The sequence below is a fragment of the Crocodylus porosus genome, unplaced genomic scaffold, assembly GCF_001723895.1.
Source record: "Crocodylus porosus isolate Cpor-Errol unplaced genomic scaffold, CroPor_comp1, whole genome shotgun sequence".
NCBI lineage: Eukaryota > Metazoa > Chordata > Crocodylia > Crocodylidae > Crocodylus > Crocodylus porosus.
This window is the reverse complement of record NW_017728913.1, coordinates 29704649-29730399: the sequence shown is the minus strand read 5'-3', so window position 1 is coordinate 29730399 and position 25751 is coordinate 29704649. Positions and strand designations below refer to the sequence as shown.

Below are 25751 nucleotides of genomic sequence, written 5' to 3'. Positions count from 1 at the left end.
TGAAGATTTCCAGGGTAGGTGACTGCACGACCACTGGAGGGAGTTTATTCCGGTGCGGACACCCTGACTGTGAAGTTTCTCCTGGAATTGAGCCTGAAGCAACCTTCTGTATCCATTGCTCCTTGTCTTCCCCTGGAGTGTCCTGGTGAACAGCTGTTCGCTGAGTTCTTGATGCACTCCACTGATGTTAGCAGTAAGCCACTACCAAGTCCCCTTTCAGGCTTCTCTTCTGTAGGGTAAGGCCCTAGTCCCTCAGCCTTTCCTCATATGGCTCGTCTTGCAAGTCCCTGATCATATGGGTGGCTCTTCTCTGGACCTTCTCAAGTTTTTCCACATCCTTGTTGAAGTGCAACACCCAGAACCGGATGCAGTCTCACCAGTGTGGAGTACAGTGGAAGTATCACTTTCTTAGTCTTGCATGAGATGTAACAGTTAATGCATGCCAGCGTAGTGTTTTCCCTGCTGGCCACAGCATTGCACTGCCGGCTCATGTTCGTGTGATGGTCAATCACTACCTCTATGTCTCATTTGGCTAAGACCATGACTCAGCCCTTCTTGTTTACATGATGATACCTCTGTTGTGATGTCATTGTAAGGTATCAAGGAGGGGATTGTAAGGCCACAAATCAGGGCCGGGGACATGGGAGTCACTTAGTTACATCGGCAGCACATGGTTATGCTGATTTTTGTGCAGTTAGAATAAAAGAATTTTGAGTTCAAGAGGACAACAAACCAGTGTGCATGTGTGCTGGTGTGAAAGTGGATTGTGTGATGAACTCTAAGTGACTCTTGACAGTGAGGTGTGTAGCAGCATGCGTGGTGTGTGTAGTACACATGTGCAAAGCGTGGAATCTCTTAGAAAGTTTGAGTGCTGAGAGCACAAGCCCAAGTGACATTCGCAGCAAGGCGGAGTACTGTGTGCAACACCAGTATATAAGCTAACGCTGACTGAGATTCAGGGGCTTCCTGGCAGGTGAGACTGGTGTGTATGCTCATTGCACCTTGATCTATAGCCTATTCCTCATCCTGTATCCTTTGTGGTGTGTAAGGAGAGTACTAGTGCCAAAGCCCCTAGTGTGAATGAAGCAGTAGAGTAAGTGAGCAATGGATCCAGAACCACAGCTGGTATCAAATCCTCGAGTGTGTTAGCTATGGATCACATTGGCTCCCCCTACCACTGATCACCACAGAGCACTGAAAGGGTTGGCTCCCTGAAATTTGCACTGGGTGCATTGGTGCAGTAAGCAAGCAACTCGCAGAGCTCTTTAGTGAGTATCACCCTTGTCTGAAGGTGGAAGAGGGAGGTAGGGACTCTGCTTTCCTGAGTGCGTGCGCTCTGTCTGCACCACATCTCACAGTGACACGGGCACCTATCTACACTTGTTTCATATGTTACGATGGTTGTTCTGTACAGTTAATAGTAATTAGTAATGCTTTACCCATCCTCCCTCTCCTGTTGTTGTTAATTACCCCCTCAATAAACTGATAGATTAATTTCAGTTTTTACCTTTCATACTGGTGCTCTTAATTAGCTGAGACTTTACTGACAGACAAGGGACTAGCATAATTCTGATAGATGCTCTAAACTAGTCCGTCGATTAGCCAGTCGGCCAAGATCCACCATTTAGGCCACAGTATCTAACACTAATTAGTTCCTAGTCTAACACACATATGCACACATACAAATAGTGGAACTATAAAAATAAAATGAAGTATTTTTATTGAATATATTTCACTTTCTGTGGTAAAAACAGTGACAATCTTATTAAAATTATCCATTTTAAATGCTTTTAAATATATACTTTCTATAAATCATATCTACAACAAATATTTGAAGTTCTCTAGTGTTGACAGACTAAACTGATACCTACACAAAGGATATAGACACACCATCAAAAGCAGACATACTGCACTGACAGTGTATTACAATAGAACATGAGCTGCAAGTGACAGCAACACCTTAACGAGAGCGAGCGAGCAAGCAGGCATGAGCCTTTTCCATCCCCTCAAAAGTGGATCTTCTCCTAGGAAACTGGTATGCTAATATTACCACTGTTTAATTTTCAGAAGGCCAGATATGCTAATTGCACATTCTGAAAGGTGCTATTGTTAGATAAAACAGCCAGAACTATTAACCAGTAGTGAACAGAAAACAAAGAACAGCACTGGGTAGGGATTAGAGAGAAAAGTCTAAAAGTTATAATACAGGCAGATTTGGTTTTATCAAGTCTCCTAAAATAATACACTTTGGAGAACAGAACTACAGTAAATGTAAATTTGAACAGATTAATCTATACTATCTGAAAATTAATCTCTCAACATCCTGGTATAATCTTTACTCCTGGCCCATTTTCTGCCCACTGAAAGAAGTCACACTGTTTATCTCTCCCAAATGGGCATACAAAAAAATTCTTTCCATTATTAGGACCAATCTTCAACACTGTCCTCATAATGCAGCGTCTTCCATGATTGCAGGACGGAAAATGTAAGTCTGCCCACTGCAGGGAAAAAATAAATCATATTATTTAGGATGAGTGTTGATGAATCTGATGGTCAGAATTTTTTTCTCTGAATCAGTGGCAGGAATTTAAACCAGTAGGACAGACCCTCCCAATAAATTATCAAATACAATTTTCTTCTGAGGGATGCTATCATGAGGGAATTACTATGTTAGAAATTCATCTGACTGGCCCCGCTTGCCACATGTATAGACCAATGGAATTTACATTGCAATTTTCTCATTTTACTAACAACAATAAAAGCAAACAGATGCTTTAGTAAATAGGTTCATTTGTCATTAGAAGGGTATTTCTCAAGTACATGGTTCTAAAGCTGTTGGCCTGAATCACTGTGAGCGTGTCTATAGAAGACGTTTAGTGCGCAGTTGATTAACTGTGCAGTAAATGTCTCAGCATCTACATGTGCACCCCTATTGGGGTGCACAAAGCTAATAAACTTGACAAGTCCTACCCTACTGAGGAGGGGTTTTGGTGCAGCTGGCTGGAGCACTAGGGTGTTTCAGTGCAGGGACTGCCTGCCAGCTAGACCTGTGCTGAAGCACCCTCATGCCTAAGCCAGCCCATCCACAGCATACTGAGCTCAGCTGGAGCAGCCCTGAGCTGGCAGGCTGACCTCCTGGACCCTCTGCCAGCTGGGTCTGCTGCAACCTGGCTCAGTGTGTTGTGATCCTGGGGCATGTGTAAACTGAGTGCCCAGGAGCTTCTCAGGAGCAATAAACTGCAGAGCAATAAGCTCATAATCAATAAGCTCTGCATGTTATTTTTGCATGTTAATGGCTCGTGTAGATGCATCCTGTTAGCAACAATTCCCTCCCCACCCACAGTAGAACAAAAAGTCCAAAGTCATCAGACTGAAGGTAGAATATTCATTTTCCTTTTCCAGGTGCTATCCCCAAGCTCTGTAGCAACTGACTACATGGACTAATTTCAATGGGAGTTAAACAGACAGGGAGATTTTCAGAAGTGAATAAGCAATGAATGCATTGATCTGCACTGTTAGGCACTTTAATATGTTTTGAATGTCTTGCCCTTTGGCATCTAAGCCCCAGTGAAAGTCAGAGGGACACAGACAACTCCAAAAAACTGTATCCAAAATAAATTACGTTGCTTATGTTTCAAAAGTCACAAAATGTGCCCTGGCTCTCTTTGAAGTGTCTTCACACTTTTCGACATTCTTCACTATTTGGAAGGAAATAATGTATTTCTAATTGCTATGGCTATTAACATGTCATAGATTTTTTGTTGTTGCCCTCAAGATGGACATAAGCTATTGTTTTTAAGTAATATATATTTATAAACCCACAGCAATCCAACTGTCCCCATGCAGAAAACAACTGATGGCCTGAATTTCAGATACCTTCTTTGGTACCTTTTATCTGTTTAGCAAACAAGAATAACTTTTGAGTACATTTTAAATCTAAATGTATCACAAATTAAAACTTTCTACAGTGAAAGTGATTAAGCAAACACAATGGTTAAATTAATGGCTAACAGTCCTTTTTCTTTCCTTGGAAATCTTACAAGCTCTGAAGTCCTGTACTTACTTCAAAATAGTCACACTGGATTCCTTTGGGTAGAGGACAAGTATAAAATTGCCTGCCCTTGTTTTCTCCGTCCTTTCTCACAACTCTGAGACTGCAGAGGCGGTTGTGTTTACTGCAGCGAGGACAGCCTGCATTTGATGTACAAGTACCATCTGTCATGTTAGCTCCAGGTTCACTGTAATGACAGGTTACAAAATAACTCCTGCACAATGTTAAAAGGATTAAGAGCACCAGGAAACAAAAAAACCTAATGCCCATACTCCTACAGTTAAGACAGGATAGCTATTCTACCTTTGCACACAATGACAGCCAGATGGAACTTAGTTTCTTAATCCACCGCATTTGTTTTTCTTTCACAAGCTGAATGATTTCCAGAACATTTACATTTATTTTAGATTTCAAATCCTAAAAGAAATTAGGGATCTCCAATTTAAATCTAGATATTTTGAGGGGTGGGAGGGGATAGGGGTTGGTAAAAACAGGCGGTGTTACACCAATTTGCCAATATGGGTTTTCTGCTTTCAACCAGTTAAAAATATACCAAATTCCAGAATCACAGTAACAATCTTCTTGGTCGGCTTTTCACACTGTGGAAAACCATCATGAATAGCTTAGAAAAAGCCATAGGGATTCAGCCATATACCTGTTTACTTCAGACACAATTTTCTATTCCCTTTGATCAGAGCTACTGTGTTGATTCCAACTGTATCCCAACAAAGAACTGTCTAGCTAATGCAGTAGAAATATGAATTTTACAAAAATGCTAAGGAAGCTTTGTTCTCATTTACTGTTATGACCAAACATGCTTGGAGATTATCTAAATATAATTCATGAAACCATATTCATTAGTTTTCATTGAAAACAGATTTCTTTTCCTATTAAAGATTTCCCAACAGGTACGTTTCACTGTTTGTGGACCTGATTAATAATGCACTATTAGAAATACTAAGGGGGATGGAAAGAGAAGTATGTAGCCCCCATCATTCATCTCTTCAATTTTAAAATCAGAATCGTTGTCCTTTTTCCCACATTATCCTTCATGCTTAGGAATAGTTTCCCATAAATATCTACAAAGCTAGGTCCCTTTAGCCTTCTCCAAATCCATAATTAAAACCAACCCAGCCCAACCCACACCCAAACCCTCCTTCACTGCAGTGCCTACAGAATAGTTGACAAGAGTTATTCTGGTGATGTGCTAACACTACTATCATCCAGCCAGTATCATGTCACTGCAATCTTATGCACCCCAGTCTGTCTATAAACTCATCAAAACAGGGAGTTTTCCCCCTGTGTTTGCAGTGTTTAAGATAGCAGGCTCCTAGGTCCATGACTGATGCTCCTAGAGATTGTTTATTTGTTTATTAGTAAGACATAGAAGCAGAAACGGATATAGAACTAGAGAAGGTGCAGAGAAAAGATTGTCCAAGAGATTGGACAAATTCTTGGAGGAAAGGTACATCAGTGGCTATTGATCATGGGAGGTAAGGGTACAGCCTCTGAATCAAAACTGCCCAAGCTCTAAATGCTGGAGGCCACGAGTGGGAGTGCAACAGTAGACAAAAATGTGGTCATACCCAGTTCACTCTCTTTTTCAGCATCCACTCTGCCACTGAGAGACACCAGGTACTGAGCAAGATACAATGAGGGTCTGACCCAGTAAAAGACAGTTTTTATGTTCTAGGAGATGATCTTGCCTTATGCAGAGGGTTAGACTAGATGACCTCCTGAGGGCCTTTCCGACCCTATTTTTCTATTATTTTATTTTGAAGAGGAAAAAATTTATTATGAACTTTCATGCACATTATGAGCACAAGTTATGTATGCAACAAGTGAGGCATTTGTATAACTGGTTACCCTTGCTTCTACGTCTTCTCAGTCAGTTCTCACCTGTTGTATTTTATATTATTTAGACTAGTAACCCGTCTAGGTTATGCTTGTTATGCATTCAGTCCTCTCTATTTTAATATTTTTAATATAATTACAAAGTGGGGAGCTCCCAAAACATTTTATTTTTAGCAGAGGTTCATGATCTAGAAAACGCTAAAAGCCACCTAGCTTTAATTTGTCGTTTTATTACAGGATCTTTGACAGTTTTCTTAGCAATTACTTACTTTCATATAGCAATGGGAACACTGTACTGTATTTACCTGAATGTAAGGTTATACTGAGTTTAAGACATCCCCCTAATAATTATGATTCTATAATGAGGAAAATTATAAATTTGTTATAATTTTCCATATTGAGAATCTAATTATTGGATGTCATCCTAGATTCATATCCCCAAAAGCAGCAGCAGGGGACAAGAAGCCAGACCTCTCCCTTTCCTTCCCTGCCTGCTCCCTCCAACCCCTCCACTACACAAACAAGACATTCCCCTCAATAAAGCAGCACTATTTTAAGCTACTTTTTGTTCCATCCACTTATGTAGCACGACACAAGGTAGGAATGTATCTGCCCACCACTTGTGTGCCATCAAAAAATGTTATGGCAGTACAAATGCAACATCAGGCAACATCTGTTTCTACCCGTAGTGGCTTTTCTGACTCAAAATGATGATTTAAAGGGCTCAGTGAGGCTAACTGAATGAGCTTGAGAGCAAATAGACTGCTAATGTAGATGATTGGTCCAGTAACTCACCGGGGTAAATCAGCATAGCTCTGATGCCAGTCACTGTCACTGAAACTATACTAGTTTACCTCAACTGAGGCTGTGACCCATGAAGAACAAATGATCAGCAACCATCAGGGCAACTGATGAGACATTAAAAGTTTATTTTTTAGTGCAATTCCAGATTGCTCAGCACTTTTGGAATCTGGACAAATGCACTAAATTAATGGAAAGAAAGCTGTTATTACCTCCTTTCCATTCTAGTAATCTTGGCTGTTCCTTTTAAGTAAAGTATACAAAAAAACTTTTCAAACAAATGTAGTTTTCTAGCTGATTCTATTCTTTAAGTTGTATGGTTCCTAAAAAATGTGCTGTATTTATATGCTATTCCTGAAAAAGTATGCTGAATATGTTGGAAAGAACAGAGCAGAGTTTAAATTGGGTAATTTAAAGTGAGGTTTATGACCCTAGAGAGAGGTCTGGGTGTATCCTCCCTAAGAAATTTTTTTGCAAGTGCCTGCCATATGGTGCAATCTGGTCCATTCCCAAGGCAACAAAAAATTAATCTTCAGAAGCAGTTTGTTTATTTTGCCCAGGGATGTTACCTTTGGCAGTGATCCAAGGATGTAGTGAACTCCACAAGAGGTATGGATATCTCTCCGATCCTACCTTCAATTAGGGCGGGGGAGAGAGATGAATTTTACCATAGGAACCTGATGAGTCTCTCCTTGCTCATCGTCACTGGTTCAAATTTCTCTACAATCAGAGCCAGGAATCTGGCTTTAAAGTAGGAAAAATATAATGATATGCCTATCCAGATAATTGCAACAAAGCAAATTAACGTTAAAATAATCAAATACTGGGAAAAAAAGATTATTTTAGTTTTTAATATACACAATACTGGAACCCTCAAAGTTTTTTAATAATCCAGAAATAATGAATCCCTGTACCGTCTCCAAGGCAATAGTTTAAGATATTTTCAGGTTAGGAAAAAGTGAGGCTCTATAGCTCAGGGTAATGTTTCTACTGTTCAGTTAACCACAGACTATCGATTACCAAGTGGGAAAAATAAACAGTACTGCTAGCAAGTTTTCTGACTGGTTCCAGTGTTTCTAGAATAGTATTTTTCAGCTGCTGTTCAGATACACTTTCTACTAATCAAACCAACCAGAGAAATTTACAACTTATCTTTTTCAAGTGGAAGCACCTCAAGAAATAAGCATTTTGATTGGGCCCAAAAGAATGCTGCTTAGAATGAGATGGGATGCAAGATTTAAATTGCAAAACTAGCAAAACCAAGCATCATAGATGTTAGAGAAAAAGTTTAAGTCATCCTGATGTGTTTGAGCTAAGTTCATTGTGACATGTTAGGTCCCTTTATATAGTATCCAAATGCCCCAGATTCTTGAAAGATTGGGAAAACATTTCCTTAATTTATAAATGAGAAACTGAGGTAGAGATTAAGTGACTTGACCATGGTCACATAGAAGTTTGTGGCAAATAAGATGTCAACCCCTTATCCTGTCTTTTTTTTTTTTTTAAATAGGAGTCCTCAAATGTGAAGTATGTCCCTTCTTCCATTCCAATTAATATCGTTATCATTTTGGACAGTTCAGAGCAATGTACTTCCAAGCATACCTTTCTAAGCACTGGATCTTTCAACAAATCATTTGATCACCTTGCCCTATAATGCTGTCCCACTTTCTCTCTCTCTCTCTCTGTGTGAGTGTGTGTGTGTGGGGGGGGGGGTGGAGGGCAGCATTTGAGAGAATACTCAGTAATTTTTACTGATTGGTTAAATTGGTTTGATTAAATTGATTAGTTAAATTCCTCCTTATGTTAGAGACTAGTGCCTCTCTGCTCCTTTTCTAGTAACCTTCCCTCAAATTTTTTTAATCTTATTTCACATGTTCCCATTGCCTTTTTTCTGTTTTTATTTCTTTCCTTTGTATTTAACTGTCATTCGTCATAACTCTAGCTCCAGTTCTCTTGTGCTCTCCATTTATTCTGGCCATGTCTCCATCTCCATGCAACTGTATCTTCTTTTGTCTCTTATCCTTCTGTAGTTGGACCAAGCGCTTTTGATGTTGTACTGTCAGTTCAGCACAAGAGATATGAGGAAACTGCCTGGGTTCTCAAAGTAAAATATCAGATGGCTTAAAACAAGTCATTGCAACAAGAAAAATCTTAGATTAGTTTCCAATTCTTAAATTTGTTTTCAAACTAGTTTTGTACCTGATAGAAAAAGCTTGTTTGAATTTGGGAAGACTACATACCTGCTTGATAAACTCCAACTACTCTGTAAGTTTGGAGACGACTGATCTGTTTTCTGTTTCTTCTGTACAGGATTAGAAAAGTTAGACTGCTGATGGGAAGGTGAAGATGTATTTCCTACAGGTGAGTTTGCTGAATAATATTTGTATTTGCTTCCACTCCACTTAGAAGTGTTATTCAGTGACCGACCATTATCATCACTAATCGGAGAACTCCCATCTGGTGTCTTATTTTCACGTCTTTCATTTTTTAAGAGACTGAATTTACTACCAAGGTCTGTCAAAATAAGAGTTGTAGTTCCAAATGCTGTTCTCCTGTTGACCTTTATTTCTGTGGCTGGTTTTCCAAAGCTGTTACAAGGGTACTTGACTAGGCTGCTGTTAAAAGCGGTTGACTCTTCCTCATTCTCTACCTTTGGAACTTGGAGAAAAAGGCTTGGTTATACATTTGTATGAAAGTCTATCACCATGTTTACAGATTACATATGAAAATAAAACATTCTATATTTATGGAGCCTGATCTTGAAAGATCTATATTTCCTTGACTAGATACACACAAGAATAGTTTCCTCCATCATAGAGGTGCAGCCCCTTTTCAAATCAAGCAGAGCAACCTTAAAAGGACTGGATGTGCAGACTATTGTATACAACTGAAACTACAGGGGGAATGATACAAAACTGAATTTGGCCCAAGCATAGGGATTATTTACTCTTTGAAAAAAGACAACTGTATATTTTTAACATTCACAAATATGAGTAGCTTCTAAACGATGGCATCTCCAACAGCAATGCACTGTTCCATGTCAAAGCACTAGTACTTGACTGAGAAAGAAAAGTGCCAGTCTACTGAGCCATCAGTATTCCTTTCTATACCATAAAGTTTTCCCTAAGAATCAAGGACTGCAAATCTATAACTGTGGAAAAGGCCTTTCGGGATCAAGGAAATACAGGCATTTCCTTTGTAGCTTACTTATTAAGTTAAACTGTAAATTCCTTGACTGCAGGCAGGAATCAAGGCCTATTTAGTTGTATAACAGAATATAACCATTTCAGAAGACAGGCATATTGCAATTCCAGGTTTCTTAATTTTTAAAATAATTAGCTCACTCTGGAAAAATGTTTTTCTTGAGGGGACCACCCAACTGACCTGGTTACACAGAAAAGGGCTACACAGGAATTAGAAATGATCTCTTTTCCCCTTAGATTTCCTTCTGCAGGGATCACTTCTGATACATCCTTCTACCGTGTGAGGGTTGAAGAGGATCACACATCGGGCAAATAAGGGATTAATCTAGGTGCATATTTGCTAACCCTCCTTCCAGTCTCCCAGACTAGAAATAGGTGTCACCAAATGAAGATCAACTGTGCCAGGATAGCATAACTGATCTGCTTCACTGGGCAAAGTGCATGTCATCCATTGTCCCACCTACTTATCTTGCAGGACAACAGGTGGTGTGTTCCCCACTTACAGAGACATATCCCAGGGATCTCTGGGATATGTCTCTGTAGATGGGGAAACCTCAGCTTTCTCTGCTTACAAAGAAGTACCCTGAGACCACACAGGAACAAGTTGGACACTCCAGTATGTTTCTGGGTCTGGAGCTACCAATCAACTAAATTGTCAATCCTAGCCCTGGACCCACACCAGTGTCAACAGGTACCCAAGGAGTCCCAGATGGGGAAACTGAGAAGTACCAGTCCCAGGGCTTCAGGGGCCTGATCCTGCATGCCCTAGAACAGGGGTAGGCAATTATTTCGGGTGGCAGGCCGCTTACCGAGTTTTGGCAAGCCATCAAGGGCCACATGACAGGCAGCCAGAAAATATTAAATTTTCTAAATTTTGGGGGGACCCCACAGGCTGGATAGAATGGCCTGGCAGGCCACATCCAGGCCGCAGGCTGCATTTTGCCCACCACTGCCCTAGAAAGTCTTATTCTCAAGGCACGAAGGATTGGGCCCCTGAATCCCTGAAAGTGCCTGCTCAGGGTAGCTGGAGAGCACAGGCAGGTCTGGGCTGACCATGCTGTCCTGCAATAAACCTAACGGATGCCTGCTGCAATAAAGCGACACAAACTGATACCACCCATGTTGCAGCCACAAATTTTGGGCATTTGTGAAGCGACAAGGCGGATGGGTGTCTGTGTGCTTGGCCTTCATGCTGCCATATAAAAATGTTTATAGTAGCACAAAGGTGACTACCCTCAGAGAAATAAAAAAAGAGTCTCTCAGATAGATTTGTTTCATAGAGCACAAAGGTGCAATCTCCTTGTATTTTGGTTCTGCTATACAGTGGAATCAAACTGGTTTTAGCACCCTGAAGTCAGTTCAAGGAGGACGAATAGTAGGTAGGTAGGATTTGCCATTAGAAAAGAAAATTAAGAATTTGAGTTACAGGCAAATAACTTCTCTCCAACAGCTGTGGTTATACAATTAATGATTCTATATGCAACACTTTATGCCAAAGAACTGACATGTCCTTAGAAATTTTAAATCTTTACATACCTTATATACTTTCTTCCAAAAACTTCAAAATACTTCAAAAGCATTGTAACAGGGGGTTAGTGTTACTTTAAGATGGAGAGTGCACAAGATAGGGCCCCCGGGCAGGATCAGGCAGCTAAACCTGGGCTAGCTGCAGGATAGGCAGCTAGGGAGCCACAGGGATGCAAAGACCTACCTAGTAGCCAGCTGCAGAGAAATAGGCCAATAGGACAGGGCGCCAAGTAGGAAGGAGAGAAAGAAGTGCAGTTCAGTAAGGAGAATAATTCATTAGGTCTAGGGTGCACACCTGCTGCTGGTTGGGGAAACACCTGACTAGTTGAGGGGGAGCTCAGGGAATATAAACCTGGGTCCCTGAGACAGAGATGCCAGTACTGCTCTGAATTCTGCAGTGAAGAGCTCCTGTCAGCCTAAGCTGTCAGGGAGCAAAACCTGCAAGGCAGGATGTACTCCATGGGCTAGGAGCAGCCAGCAAGAGGGGAGGGAGCTTCTGTAGTCAAATGACGAGCACCCAGAGGGGCTTTGAGAATTTTATTTGAAGTAGGTTGCTAACATTTTGGTTGCAGTTTAGATTAGAGGACTAGATTGTGGCTGTAGAAGTGAACAGGAGGCACTCCAGGTTCTGAGCCTTAACAGGAGTGGGCTAAAGCCTAGAGGGCCAGAGCCTGCACCCTTAAGGCAAGACAGACAGGCTAAAGCTAAGAGAGCTAGAGTCTGCACCCTGAGGGTGAGATGGAGAGATAAGCTAGGCCTGAGAGGGCCAAAGGCCTGATCAGAGCCAGAGTGAGACAGGCCAAGATGGAAAGGGCCAAAGGCCTAACAGGAGAGAGAAAGACATGCAGGCAGGCTGGAACCCAGAAGCCAAGCCAGAGCAAGTGGGCCTAGGCTAGAAGTCTCCAACCAGAGCAACCAGCAGGCTAAGGCCAAGATGGTTGAAGCCTACATAGGCTGGTGAAGAGTAAGATTTGCAAGGCATAGTCATGGCTATGTGGACACTGGAACCCTCTAAAGTGATTTACTACCTCAGGGAAAGACTAGTGACAACTAGGTATGTAAGCTGGTGAAGAGGTGAGCTGAGGCTCACTTCAGGGTCCTGGGGGCAGCCTCCCTAAGAATGAAAATATCTATCAAGGCATGGCAAGAAAGACCTACAAGGGAGGGTACTCTAAGGAGCAAAGGTGAGGCAGAGGTAATACGGCCACCAGGGGATGTCATGGCTGCCTTTCGGGGCAAGGTCCTCCTACAAACATTAACTAAATTAGGAAGCAAAATAGCAGTATAAAAGCAGCAGACCACACATGGACCAGGAATCTCAAGCTTCAGAAAAAAAGCCAAATAAAGCCAGCCATTAAAGTCAGATTTCATACCAATTCCTGAAATACAAACAAAATCATACATAAATTTTTTTTTGAAATTTGTAGACAAAGTTATTAACCAAATCCTCAAACTCCAAACCTCAGTCTTTGATGCCATCTTAGAGCTGCACAACTAAGATGGAAAAAAAAAGATACAGAATAATCAGGATTTTGTCCTAAAACTAAGCTCAAGAGCCTTTATTGTTCAGAAACTGCTGCACATTTTAGAAAACCAGATGGCTGTATAAATTCCAGGAGAGAAGTTAATTGGCAAATCTGAATTTGTGGACAGACTAAGGCATTCAGATTCCTGGCACTGGGATTTTTGAAAGAAAATTGCCAGTGAGATTAGCCTCTACTGGCTACAGAAATCTGTGCTATCTGCAGATACATGCTCTCCTTTCCTGGCCTGGGGAAAGAAAGTTATGCCAGCTAAGCATGACACAGGAGAGCAACACATTCTACTCCTCGCTATACAAAGACACGTGAAATGAACTAGAAGTTTTAAAAGTGTTTTAAAAAGTTAGTAGAAATGTAGTGATCAGCACCATGGCTGAGATTTTTAAACTGAGTAGGCAACCTAGACATATTGTAGGGATTGTGTGTCAAAAAGTTCCCTAATCAGCTAAGACAATTTCTTGGGCATATACACTTTGAATGATGTATTTAAACTCAGTGAAATTTTAATATTGGGGCATGGAATACAGGATGCAGTAGGAACATTCATCCTTTCCAGCTGTATGATTTCTTCTTTAAATAACCTATTCCATCTCAAGTTTATGAAACATTAGGACTGAAGAATAATGCATTAAGTTGCTGAAAACTGCCAAATAAAGCTTTACTGAATAATTCATTAAGCATAGTGTAGTGCAACAGATATAGATCTGTTTTGTAGGTAAAAATGGCACATACCACTGTACTGTAAGAAGACCACCCCCCCCCCCGAAAAACACAATGCCTGAGCTTAAGATTCCTGAGATACCTATAACAATCCAAAGATTTCTGAGCCTGCCTCTTGAGCTGAGTCCTTCCTTTTAACATGAAGGATTGGAAGCAGGAATCTCTTCCTCCCCTACATCAATGTTCCAATGCAGGGATCTATAAGGACTGGGTCTGGAAGAAACCAGATGAGGGAAATCTGCTTTCTGCTTCACCACTCCTTGTCTGATGCATAGGCTTCCAGATAGATGGATATTTATTTCAATATGTACTATTTTCTCTCCCTCTCTCTAGGTCCCCTCCACAGCAGCTACTGAGCAGTCTCATGGAGATCTTGCCAAAAGTACTAAGACTCCAGCAGGAGCCCAGCTATCTGGATAATTTACTACCAGAGCCCACAGTTATCCCTTCTCTGAAGGTAAGAATTTCTGGGGGTTAGGATTTTTTCTGGCATCCAGCTAGGACTTCCTAACACTTCTAATCACATGGCCTGTCATTAGAAAACTGAAGGAAAGACAGAAACATCGTGACATTTCTTCTCTGTGCCATAGGGCTTCTTTGTAAGAGGGAGAACCTGTCTCCCTGGGGCTTCTTGAGCTGTGTCCAACTTCCACTGATTTCACTGGGAGTTATGAGAATGCTCAGCACTTTATAGAATCAGACTTTTAATTATATGTTAGACTTTAAAGGGTCAGTTAAATCACTCGTGTATGAATTTCACATGTATGCATCCATGTTAAATAATTAAACACGCTATTATTCAAGCATGCAGTTCACAAGGTTATATTTTACGTTACATCCTCCAAAAGTCTGACCTTCAAGTTTGGCCTTAAGCTTAAAAATACAACCATGAAACAAATAAAAGAACAAAAGGTTTTCAATTTACCTACAAGATACCATTTTCCACAACATTTTATGTAAATACAATACAAAACAAACACCCCAAACCTTCATTACCTTCAGGCCTTGAAGTCAAACAAGCATCACAGAACTTAGCAGAAGGCTTGTTTATTAGAGTACAGAGCATACACGTCCACTCTTCTTCAGATTTCTGAGCTACATGTTCATTAGAACATGACCCACTGCCATATGCCCAGCCAATTAGGCTATTTCTAGTTGGCAGTTTGCTGTGAAACAAAAATAAATGATGTTAACATTTTGTGAAGTTTCTTCTACAAATTGACTTGCACCAATATGTGCTGGGAGACGCAGGGCTGGAGAACAGTAGTACCTGTATTACAGCTGCCTATCATAGCTCGGACAGAATGTCAAGATTAGAGTTAGACTCTTCCTTTACCCAAAGGGCAATTCCTCCTCAATACTGAATAGCTAATAAATATAAGAATTACTCAAACTAAAATGGCATGTCAAAGATCTCATAGTGCCTTAATAATAGTTAATTATTATCCACTCTGCTCTACAGCTGGATGTCCTAGCCTTTTTCTCAGCTCCAAACCCCTGCCCTTTTCAATAAGCAACCCTGAGAATGAGGTGTGGGAAACTGTATTCAGCACTCCACTACCAGTCTCCTTGCTCTTCCCTTTCAGAGTCCTCATTAATGAATAACCAAATGAGAAAGCTAAGGCTTAGAGAGGTCAAACTGATCAAGATTGCACAGTTGGTGCCAGAGTATTGAATGTAAAGGTGCAACCACTCGTAGCAATCAAACTGTTTCAAAATGACACTAAATGGGAACTGGTTGACAACCGTGCAAAGTGCTGGGGTGGGAGTGAGCACCCAGTCCAACATGCTTTACTGTGGGGATGGGGAAAGGATGGGGCAGGAGCAGAGTGGGGGTTGGTCACCTATGGCTGGGGTTTTCTACGTTCCCTTCTCTCCTGAACATGAATTCAATAAACTGCAATAGTCTGCAACCAACAGTCTGCAGTGTGCTTGCCTGACTGGGAGAAGGGGTGGAAAGGGGGGGCCCCAGAGTTGCTTGGGCCCATGATTTTTAGTTTCTAGGTTTGCAGGGCAGGGAGTGAAGTGTCATGAGGAGTTGCAGTTGCATAGGGAGTGAAGACACAGTTGGCATACCAGAGTCGCCAATTGAAGCAGTGGGGGCAGGGGAGGGTGGGAGGGAAAAGAGATTGTGATGCAGTGTGGGATGCCAGGAAACCCTTGTCACAGAACTGTTGGTGGCTATGCATAACACTGAACCAGTTCACAGTGAACCAATTCAAAATAGATTTTCCATGTATACTTTTGAACAATTCTAGGTGGCTTTAAACCAGTTTAACAGGCTTGTATGTCTGGCTGCTTCAGGTTTAAACCACATTTAAACCATTCTGATTGTTATGCATGTTCATGCCCTAACTGATTTCTTTACTCTCTTCCACTGATATAAGCATCACACTGGTGTACAGCAATCCACACTGTTGTAATAAGAGCAAATAGCTGAGAATCCAGCCCGTACAAAGCATGATCTTTTACTCACAACTGAAAAAAAGGGGGGGGGGGGGACATATAGAAGAAATTGTTTTTTATACCAGTTTCAGGAATACTGATAAAATCATTAGCATTTAGTAATCTGTTGAGAATTGGAGCATTGATAAATCAAACCCATCCTTTTTCAGTTGTAACTGCAGGTACCGCATTCCTGATTGCTGATCGATAAGCCAAGTTGGAACTCCTGCCTCACATTCAGAAAATTGATGTGCAATTGTTTTCATTAGAAGTAACTACCATTACTATAGCTGCACTTACTTTGTTTACAATAATAGTTACTACCTGGAAGGAAGGATTAGTTTCATTACTCGGTCTGAACATGCTACCATATTACATGTACATAAACATTTATTTTATATCAATTTTGAGAAGGGTGAGAGTTGTTTACCTTTACAAGTTTCAGTTTTAACACATCTCTTTTCTTTCCCTGATGTTACTTAATCAGGCATAAGTGGATGAGTGGTTTCAATTCTGGGAAACCAATTCAGCCACAGACAGAATACAAAAGGATTTTTTTTAAACAGACTTGATTAAACCTGTCTAAAAATTCCTCTCAAAACTGTGTGCATGCATCTGTGTGTGCATGTGAAAGCTTAAATCTTTTAATTTGGAAGTGTTGCTGCACTGCTCCCATAAGGCCTTGTTACACCTTACGCTGTGAGGTGTTTGGGTTTTGAATTTGTCAGATACTGAATTTTTCCCCCAACCCAGGGGATGGAGAGAGATGGGGGTGGGTAGGGAAGAAGGGGGTTTAGTATTGGGTAGAATACATCCTACCAGTCAGTCACCAATGAGGAATGCAGTTCTAGGATTTGTTACAGTCTGTATCATCTAACAGAATCTAAAATATTTCTATGTATATTTCACCAGATCTGTTTTCATTTCATTAGCTATTTTAAAGATTCAGGATAGGCTTGATTTGGTAAAAGAAAGTGTTTAGGTTATTTTACTAATATTGTAAGCTGGTCCAAATATACGAGTTACTGGGCTTAATGCGGGAACTACTGGATAACATTCTGTAACTTGCATATCAAGGTAGACAGGTCAGTGGTTCTTTTGGGCCTTACAATATGAAAACCTTGACACAGTAGATTGATGTTTCCTTGACACTTGAAGTAGATGCATTTCATTCTAGGAAAGGGATTGTCCAACAGAATATACAGAGTGATAGAACACTGTATGATCTGACACTTGCACCACCCTTAGAAGAAAAGAGAAATGTTGTTCTTTTACTACTTTTTCCAAATATTAGAGAAAAAGCACACACTTGAGAAACAATATTATTGCAAGTAACAGTTATACAGCTGCACTTTTACTGCTGTTTGAAAGTTACATATCAGTCTGTTCTAGGATGGTACAAAGGGAAAAATAAAGCAGTTCTTCCTGCATCTTTTCCTTCTTATCTGACCCAAGAACACCACTCTCTTTCAAGCCTGTTTCAAAACACTTTTAATTAAAACCCCTCGCTTTATATTTTCAGAAATTTATCAATAAAATATTTGTCTTCTATGCTGGAATTTTCCATTTGATCTGGACTCAAAGATGATTATAAATCTTTAGCAAAGATCTTTGGGAGATGGGGTATAGCCTAATGGAGAAGGAACGTAAGTGTTCTCTAAAGCTTCGTTATCCTAATGAAAACAGGGGGTAAAGAATGACTTATGTTCTCAGATGCTTCAATGAAAGCAAGACATTTTCTGAAAATTTTACCCTTTACCCCTGCTGTCATACCAAATGTATTTTCACTTTTTCCAAATTAACAAGCAGAAAAAGAGCTGCTAACAAAACTGGTAAAAGGCTAAAAATGTCTTTATAACATGCAAATGTTAACATCTCAGCAAAATCCACAGAGAGAAAAATAAGAAACATAATAAAATAAAATGTAACATATCCCAGACTTAGAGTATAGCAAAATTAGAGGTTTCTTAACTTTTCTGCACATTCAAAGGCTTTCATTTAGAACAAAAGTTTTTCTTTTTCACTGTAAAGCCCAAACATCAAGGCTGCTTGCAAACATTTAGAAAACAAAAACAAAAAAACCAACATAACCCATGCTTTACTGGAAGAAGCAGCCTGTTGCTTTAATCCAGCTCTGCAGCATCTGTATAGACCAGGAGCTTTAACAGGGCTTTTTCGTACTTTTATCTAAAGCCAATTCATAGATTCATAGATTGTTAGGGGCTGGAAGGACCTTGTAGATCATCGGGTTCGGTCCCCCTGCACTAGGCAGGAAGAGACAACTGGGGTCAAGTGACCCCAACAAGGTGACTGTCCAGTCTCCTTTTGAAGATTTCCAGGGTAGGTGACTTCACCACCACTGGAGGGAGTTTATTCTACAGTCTGGACATCCTGACTGTGAAGGAGCTTTTCCTGGAATTGAGCCTGAAGCAGCCTTCCAGGAGTTTGTATCCATTGCTCCTGGTCTTTCCCAGGAGTACCCTGGTGAACAGCTGTTCACTGAGTTCTTGATGTACTCCCCTGATGTAGTGGTAAGTCGCTACCAAATCCCCTCAGCCTTCTCTTCTGTAGGCTGAAGAGGCCCAAGTCCATCAGCCTGTCCTTGTATGGCTTGTCTTTGCAAGTCCCTGATCATATGGGTGGCTCTTCTCTGGACCCTCTCAAGTTTTACACATCCTTGTTGAAGTGCGGCACCCAGAACCATACATAGTACTCCAGCTGTGGTCTCACCAGTGCAGACTACAGTGGGAATACCACTTCCTTAGTTGTGCATGAGATGCAACGATTAACGCATGTCAGCATATTGTTTGCCCTGCTGGTCACAGCATCACGCTGCTGGCTCATGTTCATGCGATGGTCGATCACTACACCCCTAGGTCTCTTTCAGCCATGGTGCAAGTCAAATTTTCGCCACCCAACCTGTAGGTACATTGGGGATTGTTTGCCCCCAGATGGAGCACCTTATACTTCTGAGTGTTGAACTTCCTCTGGTTCTAGTTCACCCAACTCTCCAGCCTGTCCAGGTCTGCCTGTATCTGCAACCTATCTTCTGGTATGACCACACCATAACTTGGTGTTGTCTGCAAGCTTGGCCAGCGAGCTTTTCACCCCCATATCCAAATCCATGATAAAGATGTTGAAAAGCACCGGTCCAAGCACAGACCCCTGAGGGATACCACTGGCTACTTCTTGCCAGGATGACACAGAGCCATTCATGAGAACTCTCTGGGTCCTACTATGCAGCCAGTTTTCCACCCGCAGAACTGTTGAGCAGTTAAGCCCACAATCTTCCAATCAGCTATTAGATTCAATCAGCTATTTGATAAAAATACCAAAAAAGCCTGACTAAAGCACCCAATCTATACAGATGTTGGGTGAGCTGGGTCCAATTAATGCACTGCCTTTTCAGGGCATGTAATGGGCTCCGCATGGTAGCACACCAAGTTTAAAGTGCCGGTTGGTTGGTTGGTTGGTTTGTTTTTAACGTCTGCAAGCAGCCAAATTGCCTAAATACATGACTGCCCTTTTCATCCTTGTATCAAATGCGCTTTCAGGCCAAGTGGTAGTGTTGGTGTCACTGGGCATAACCCTAGGTAACTCAGAGGGATGGAAGACCACGAGTGTCGATGAAGCCCCTCTGCTCTAGGCCCGGGCGAGCCAGGGCCCCCTCTTCCTGAACCTTTGTAACCCTTTCCTTGAACTTTTTGTAACCTCCTGTAATACTGGAAAAACAGGATGAGTAGCAGGCAAGCTGAAACTCCCTAAAACTGTTATCTGTGGAATGCAAGGACACCGCTCAGAGAGAGAATGGAGGAGGGAAGGGGGTGGGGGGGTTGGAAGCCAACTAGTGGAAAACTACTGCAGAACAGGGTATAAAAATACACTGTTGCAGGGCTAGGGGCGCAGGATTTGAGACCATGCAGTCTCCCTGCGCCTTTTACTTGAGCTCAAATAAACTCTGTCTACTTCTCCCCCCGGTGTGTTTATTGGCGCGACGCACACTGGGCAACGAACCCAATTGTTGCCTCCCTCGGGCACCCTGTGCCAGCAACAGTAGGAATACCAAAGACATGAACTTACCCCTGGTTATCTGCCATTCAACTTAACACCCTGCAAGCACAGTCTTTGGGTTTAGACTACAGGGACAATGGGTCCAAACAACAACAGCAAGAAAAAAATTAGATTAAGGCTCAGGAAAAGCTTCTTAACTATAAGAACAGTAGGAAAATAGAACAAGCTGCTTAAGGAAGTTATGGAATCTCCTTCTTTAGAGGCTTTGAAGAAGAGTCAGTGTAGACATCTATATAGGATGGCTTAGAACAGTGATTCTCAGCCTGGATGCTGCAGTATCCTGGGGTGCCACCAGATCCTTTGAAGGGTGCAGGAAGTTGTGAGGAGATAAGCCAGACGTAAGGAAATCAGCAGATAAGGCTTGTTCCTTCCTGGCTAATTCCTCATCCCCTATGTCCAGCCCTTCTGCAAGGAGGTAATCACTGTAATATATAAATTAGTTTTTTTCATTGACTGCCACTTAATTCAAAAAATTGGGGAAGGGTGTCTTGAGTTCAGTAAGGGGTGCCTAGACTTCAAAACAATTGAGAACCACTGGCTTGGAAACAGCAAATCCTTCAGCTATACAAGGGCTTAGATAATATGATCCCTGAAATCCCTTTCTACTATAAGATTATAAGAAAGACTATTAAATGATAACATATTAAATAAGAACACAGGCCAGGATTTTCAGAAGTAACCAGTAAGTATTTCTTTTGGGTGTCATGAAAAAAGTGCAAGAGAGTTCCAACAATCCCTGCTCAGAGTGTTTCTAGATATCACCGCCTTTCATGTGAACAAGTTATAGAATCATAGAATCAATGAGAAGATCATCTAGTCCGACCCCTGCCATGGGCAGGAATGAGCACTGAGGGTGGGAGGGGTCATAAGACCCCAGCCAGTGCCTGTTCAGTCTCCTCTTGAAGATTTCCAGGGAAGGTGAGAGCACCACCTCTCTGGGAAGCCTATTCCAAAGTTTGCCGCCTATAAATTGAAAGACCTGAAGTCACTGGTCACTTTAGTAGCCACCTTCAGGTTTTGGGTTTTCTTGATTTTGCAAAGCCAAATTAAATCAAACATAAATCTATTATAGTAAGGCTAGATAGTTGTTATGAACATGTAAGGAATATAGAATTTAAAGGTTTCTACTGCCACATTACTTTCTCACCCATCAGCATCAATTATAATATTTTGTAGGTCAAAATACAAAACCTCACAGACTTATTTTGTTCTCAATAATACCTGGACAGCTCCTTTATTCCCAATAAATTACATCTAACAATTTATGATGTAGAATCCAGCAGCCTGGTCAGGATCAGGGCCCCATTGTAGGAAGACAGTTCTTAAACCAAAACCTTGTAATCTAATCCCCCTACCCTACGAAGATTTACAAAGTGCTAACAGTTACACACGTCAGTAATCTCACTGAGAGCACTACAACTGACGTGTGTAAAAATAAATACAGGTTTAAGCGTTTGCAGCAAGGGGACCTAATTTAAGACAGGATGCTTCTAGTGAGTAAGAAGAGCAATAGGTGGCCAGCTGAAGGGAGACTAAGAGAAGCAGCTGTATAATTCACAAGATTATACAGGTTAACAGTTGAAGGTTCAAAAAATTTCAAAGGCTTGAATGTGCATTTGGAAATGGAATTCAACTAATAATTGAAGCCGATTGGAATTTAGTCAACAACTCTGATGTGCAAATAGAAATTTAATTCTTCTCTCTCTCTCAACTGAGCTGCCTCTGAACTGCTAACAGAACAAGAAGGAAAAAACCCACAGTGGAAGCAAAACATACACTTTTGAATACACCAAGGAATCAGAACTATTTGAGTAAGACGAGTACGTTACTTCTACATCAGCATCTACACTCAGCAGAGCCACACTTTAAAGGGTTTGAAAGCAAATGTCATACTTTACGTCAATAAGCTGAGGCTTGTCCTTCTGACACTGAGGACAGAAGTATGTCATCCTGTTATTCTCTCCTAGACGGCAAACAGTGATCTTTCCATTGCACTGGCCACAGTTTGGACGTTTGTATACCTTGTAATGTTTATAGAGTGCAGATCCAGTCTTGCGGCACTAAAACAGAATATATAATGAGATTCTGAGGTACAGATTTGATCTGATTCTAGTCCTCCTGATCTTTCAATGAAAATTCACAATTTTAAATAATATTTATACATGTGCACACACATAAACCAACTATGCAGATAAAAATTTGTTAAGAAAAAATAGTGAAGACAGTCACACTCTGCTATTGACTTTGTCTCTGACTTGTTCATAAATTAATACACTTAACTATTCATTCTCATTTGAGTTCTTCCTGATTTTCTGTTATATGTTCAGAATTACGGGCCAAAAATCAAAGAAATATCCCTAACCCAGGAGGTGTCCAGTCTCACTGGGTACCTCTTTTCACCTATAAATTCTCTAGGCACCAGCATTTCTCCCCACACCCTCCTTGAGGAGCTAGGCAACTCCCACCTAAGTCCTGTTTGCATTGAGAAACTAGATACTGGCACCCAAATTACTGAAGGGGGCCAATCTGATATGTATGCTTTGAGCATGCCTAGCAAACACCAAAAGCATTAAGTTCAGCGCGCACGTGCGCGCACATGCACGCACACACACACACACACACACAGAACCATGGCCATGCTTAGGGCAGCAGGGACGCATGGGGTATCACTGGCTGTTGCTGTGCCCATTGCAGCAACCAGCGGCCACTGTAGTGGCAGGTATTTCTGCACCCTCTCACATCATAAGTGGCACCCAGGGCTGCTGCCAGTATCAACTCCCTCAGTAACACTACTGAATTAAGGAATTAATATAATCTATTCTTGCAAAATGGAAACCCTCCATTAAAAAAGTTATGACTGTAGCTCTTAGTTGTGACACTAACTTTCAAAACATGATTCAGGACCATCTTTGGGAAACTATGCAACTATCCAGAGACACTTCAGGCTTCAACTTATCCCACCTATTGGCAAGAAAGCACGGTCCTATTTCACCATGTTCAAGTTCCGGGAAAGCAGTTAATATATCTACTATTTCTATTTTAGCCTTAAGACCAAGTCACAAAAAGCAATAAGAAAAAAAACACTCCCTTTGGCATTAATGGTTTTCCAGGGACTTGAGCAGAGTGGAACAGGACCTGATCCTTAGTCCTTATATCTTTAATGGGTACTAACCAAGTACAAATATACTTGATATTAGATCATTTCAGTGCTGTAGCTCATATCTCTGAATGGGGATGTAAAAGAGACAAAAATTGGGTCACTTTATCCCATTTATTTTGGAAAGTAAAGGAACAACAACAGCTGCCAGCAGGCACTGGAGTGTTCCTTGGGGAAGAACCGGACAACTACTGATGCTATAGGGTTGGGCAAAGAAAGACGAAGCACCTTCCAAACAACTTCCATCAGCTAAATGGCTTGTTTCAAGTTTATCAAACACCTACGAACTACAGACTGAACAAGAAGAAAGAGCAGCCCCTCCAGCAGAATCCCGATAAGAATCCCCATACCATCCCTCTACCCATCAGTTCGGGATGGCAGCCAGTTTCTCACCAGGGTTATTTCCCAAGTAGCCTTGGAGATCTAATACTCCAGCTCTAGCCTATTATTCTGAAAGTATTTGATTATATGCATACACGTGGACATAGTCTTGCAGGATACTAGCTGTGAAATGTCAAAAGCTATTTAAAAATCCAGACACTTGCTGTTCAACAATGTTATAGATAAAAAAGGATAGATACAATTGCCTGCATACTTTCACCACTTATTCACTTTCTAATAAATGGTGGGCTTAATAGCGTATAAACCAAACTTCATTCCCACTTCTAATGCATTGTCTTACAGCTTTTCTATTTTTCACCATTTCCACTAGATGGCTATATACGGATTATATATTTTGGTGGAAAGTTTCAGAGGATGGTCTCTTAGAAATTCTTGTCCTTACCTTATAAAAAAGAAGAGTAAAATCACGGGTCATTTTCACCAGGTGGTGTATCTGTTCATCTGTCAGCTGACAAACCTGAGAATAAGGCAATACTTTGATATAGTAAATTTCTACAATGTTAATGTAGAGCCAGTTTAGCCTCTTGATGCTTGACAGGACTGAAATTGTCCCTTGGGTCTGCAAGGCTTAAAGTAGCCTTGACATAAGTTAGCTAAGAGTACATTCACAGAGTTATGCAATTGTGTAACCTGCTAGCTACAGAAAAAAAAGTCTGATGTAGCTTGTTTTTCTGCAAGAGTCTGATAAAAAGGCTTGTTATGGAGCATTCTACCCATATCTGGAGCAGATGGCTCCTGGTACCAAGAAAAGAGGGAAACAGTGATAAAGTGAAGACATAATTCAGGTTGAGGATGAAAAACAGAAAGTTACTTAATTGGTAGTTATGTGACTAAAGGACTATAAATATTACTACCTGAACAAAAAGAAGAAGCATCCTCTTCCCGCACCCCAACGATGCCTGAGAACTGAAGACATCTGCTCTCCCTTCAAGGAACCAGCCTGCCCTGAGGATGCCTGGCCAGCTCTTGAGATGTGTGATACTGGTAATATACAATTACTGTTTGCTAAGATTATATCTTGCTAAGATTACTAAAACTATTAAGATTATATCTTAATAATGCTTCAAGTTAATACTTTGTAATGCTCAATGAAATTGGTTTATTGAAGAATTAACTGCACGCTCGCTTGGAGGAGAAGGTAACTGGGCACTTGCTTGGAGAAAACTGAAGCATACTTTAAGGCAATATCAACCCTGCTGTTTGCTGTTCATTTGGGAGGAAAACCAGCAATTCCCTGGTTTTAAGGCAACATTAATACGTTTAGAAACCATAGTGAAGTGACTTAAAACAGTGATTTTATACAGACAAAGAGAAAGCTCCGACAGGTGCTCAGGGTCCTGTATCTTATTTTTCCTCTTCTTTTGCATTACTGACTACTCTACAGCATTGTAGTTTGTGACGCTTTCCCTCATTCTTTGGATGGGGGGAAGGGGGGGAGAGGTACCATATATCAGCATTTTGCTTCCCTGTTGACCTAAAAGTTCCCAATAGATGGAGAGTAGAGTGGGTTTTATTTCAGGTAGTTATCCGTATTGGGTGCCTCTTGGTTTCACAGTAGATTTTAAGATGTTGCTGTTAACCTGGAAAGACCTAAATGATTCAGAACCTTGTTATCAGATAGGATGCTCCTCTCTTGTGTGACATCTCCATGGAGACACTTGAGCTAAAGGCTCCTCAGTTTAATCAGAAGAGAGTAGCTAACAACATTTTTGTTAGGTTCCCGAACTTTGAAATTCTTTGTCCTTTGCACTCCCAGAGTCCAGATTTATTAACCCATAGGACATACCACAAGACATTTTTGTTTACCTTGTAATTTAGGGGGGAGAAAGTTGAAGGGCAAAGGGTTTCAACATATGAACCTGGCTTTCATTATCAGGTGGAAAGTTGTTTTGTTGAAGTTGCAGGGCTCAGACTGTGAGAAAGGCAGACAGAGTGAACAAAACACCTGCAGAAGAGAAAGAACCATCTGCACTTTAGAG

At 41.1% G+C, this 25751-nt stretch overlaps 1 protein-coding gene across 1 annotated transcript in view; it reads right to left on the bottom strand.

Moving 5' to 3' along the window:
• Positions 1-1703: 1703 nt before the first annotated feature.
• Positions 1704-25751, bottom strand: part of NEIL3 (nei like DNA glycosylase 3) — a 51073-nt gene continuing 27025 nt past the window's right edge. The window contains exons 5-10 of the mRNA XM_019534647.1: positions 24155-24229; positions 22107-22273; positions 14694-14863; positions 8947-9364; positions 4064-4238; positions 1704-2498 (exon numbers count right to left, since the gene is read on the bottom strand). Coding sequence (XP_019390192.1) covers positions 2316-2498; positions 4064-4238; positions 8947-9364; positions 14694-14863; positions 22107-22273; positions 24155-24229 — 1188 coding nt within the window. The 3' untranslated portion in view covers positions 1704-2315. The remainder of the gene's footprint in view (positions 2499-4063; positions 4239-8946; positions 9365-14693; positions 14864-22106; positions 22274-24154; positions 24230-25751) is intronic.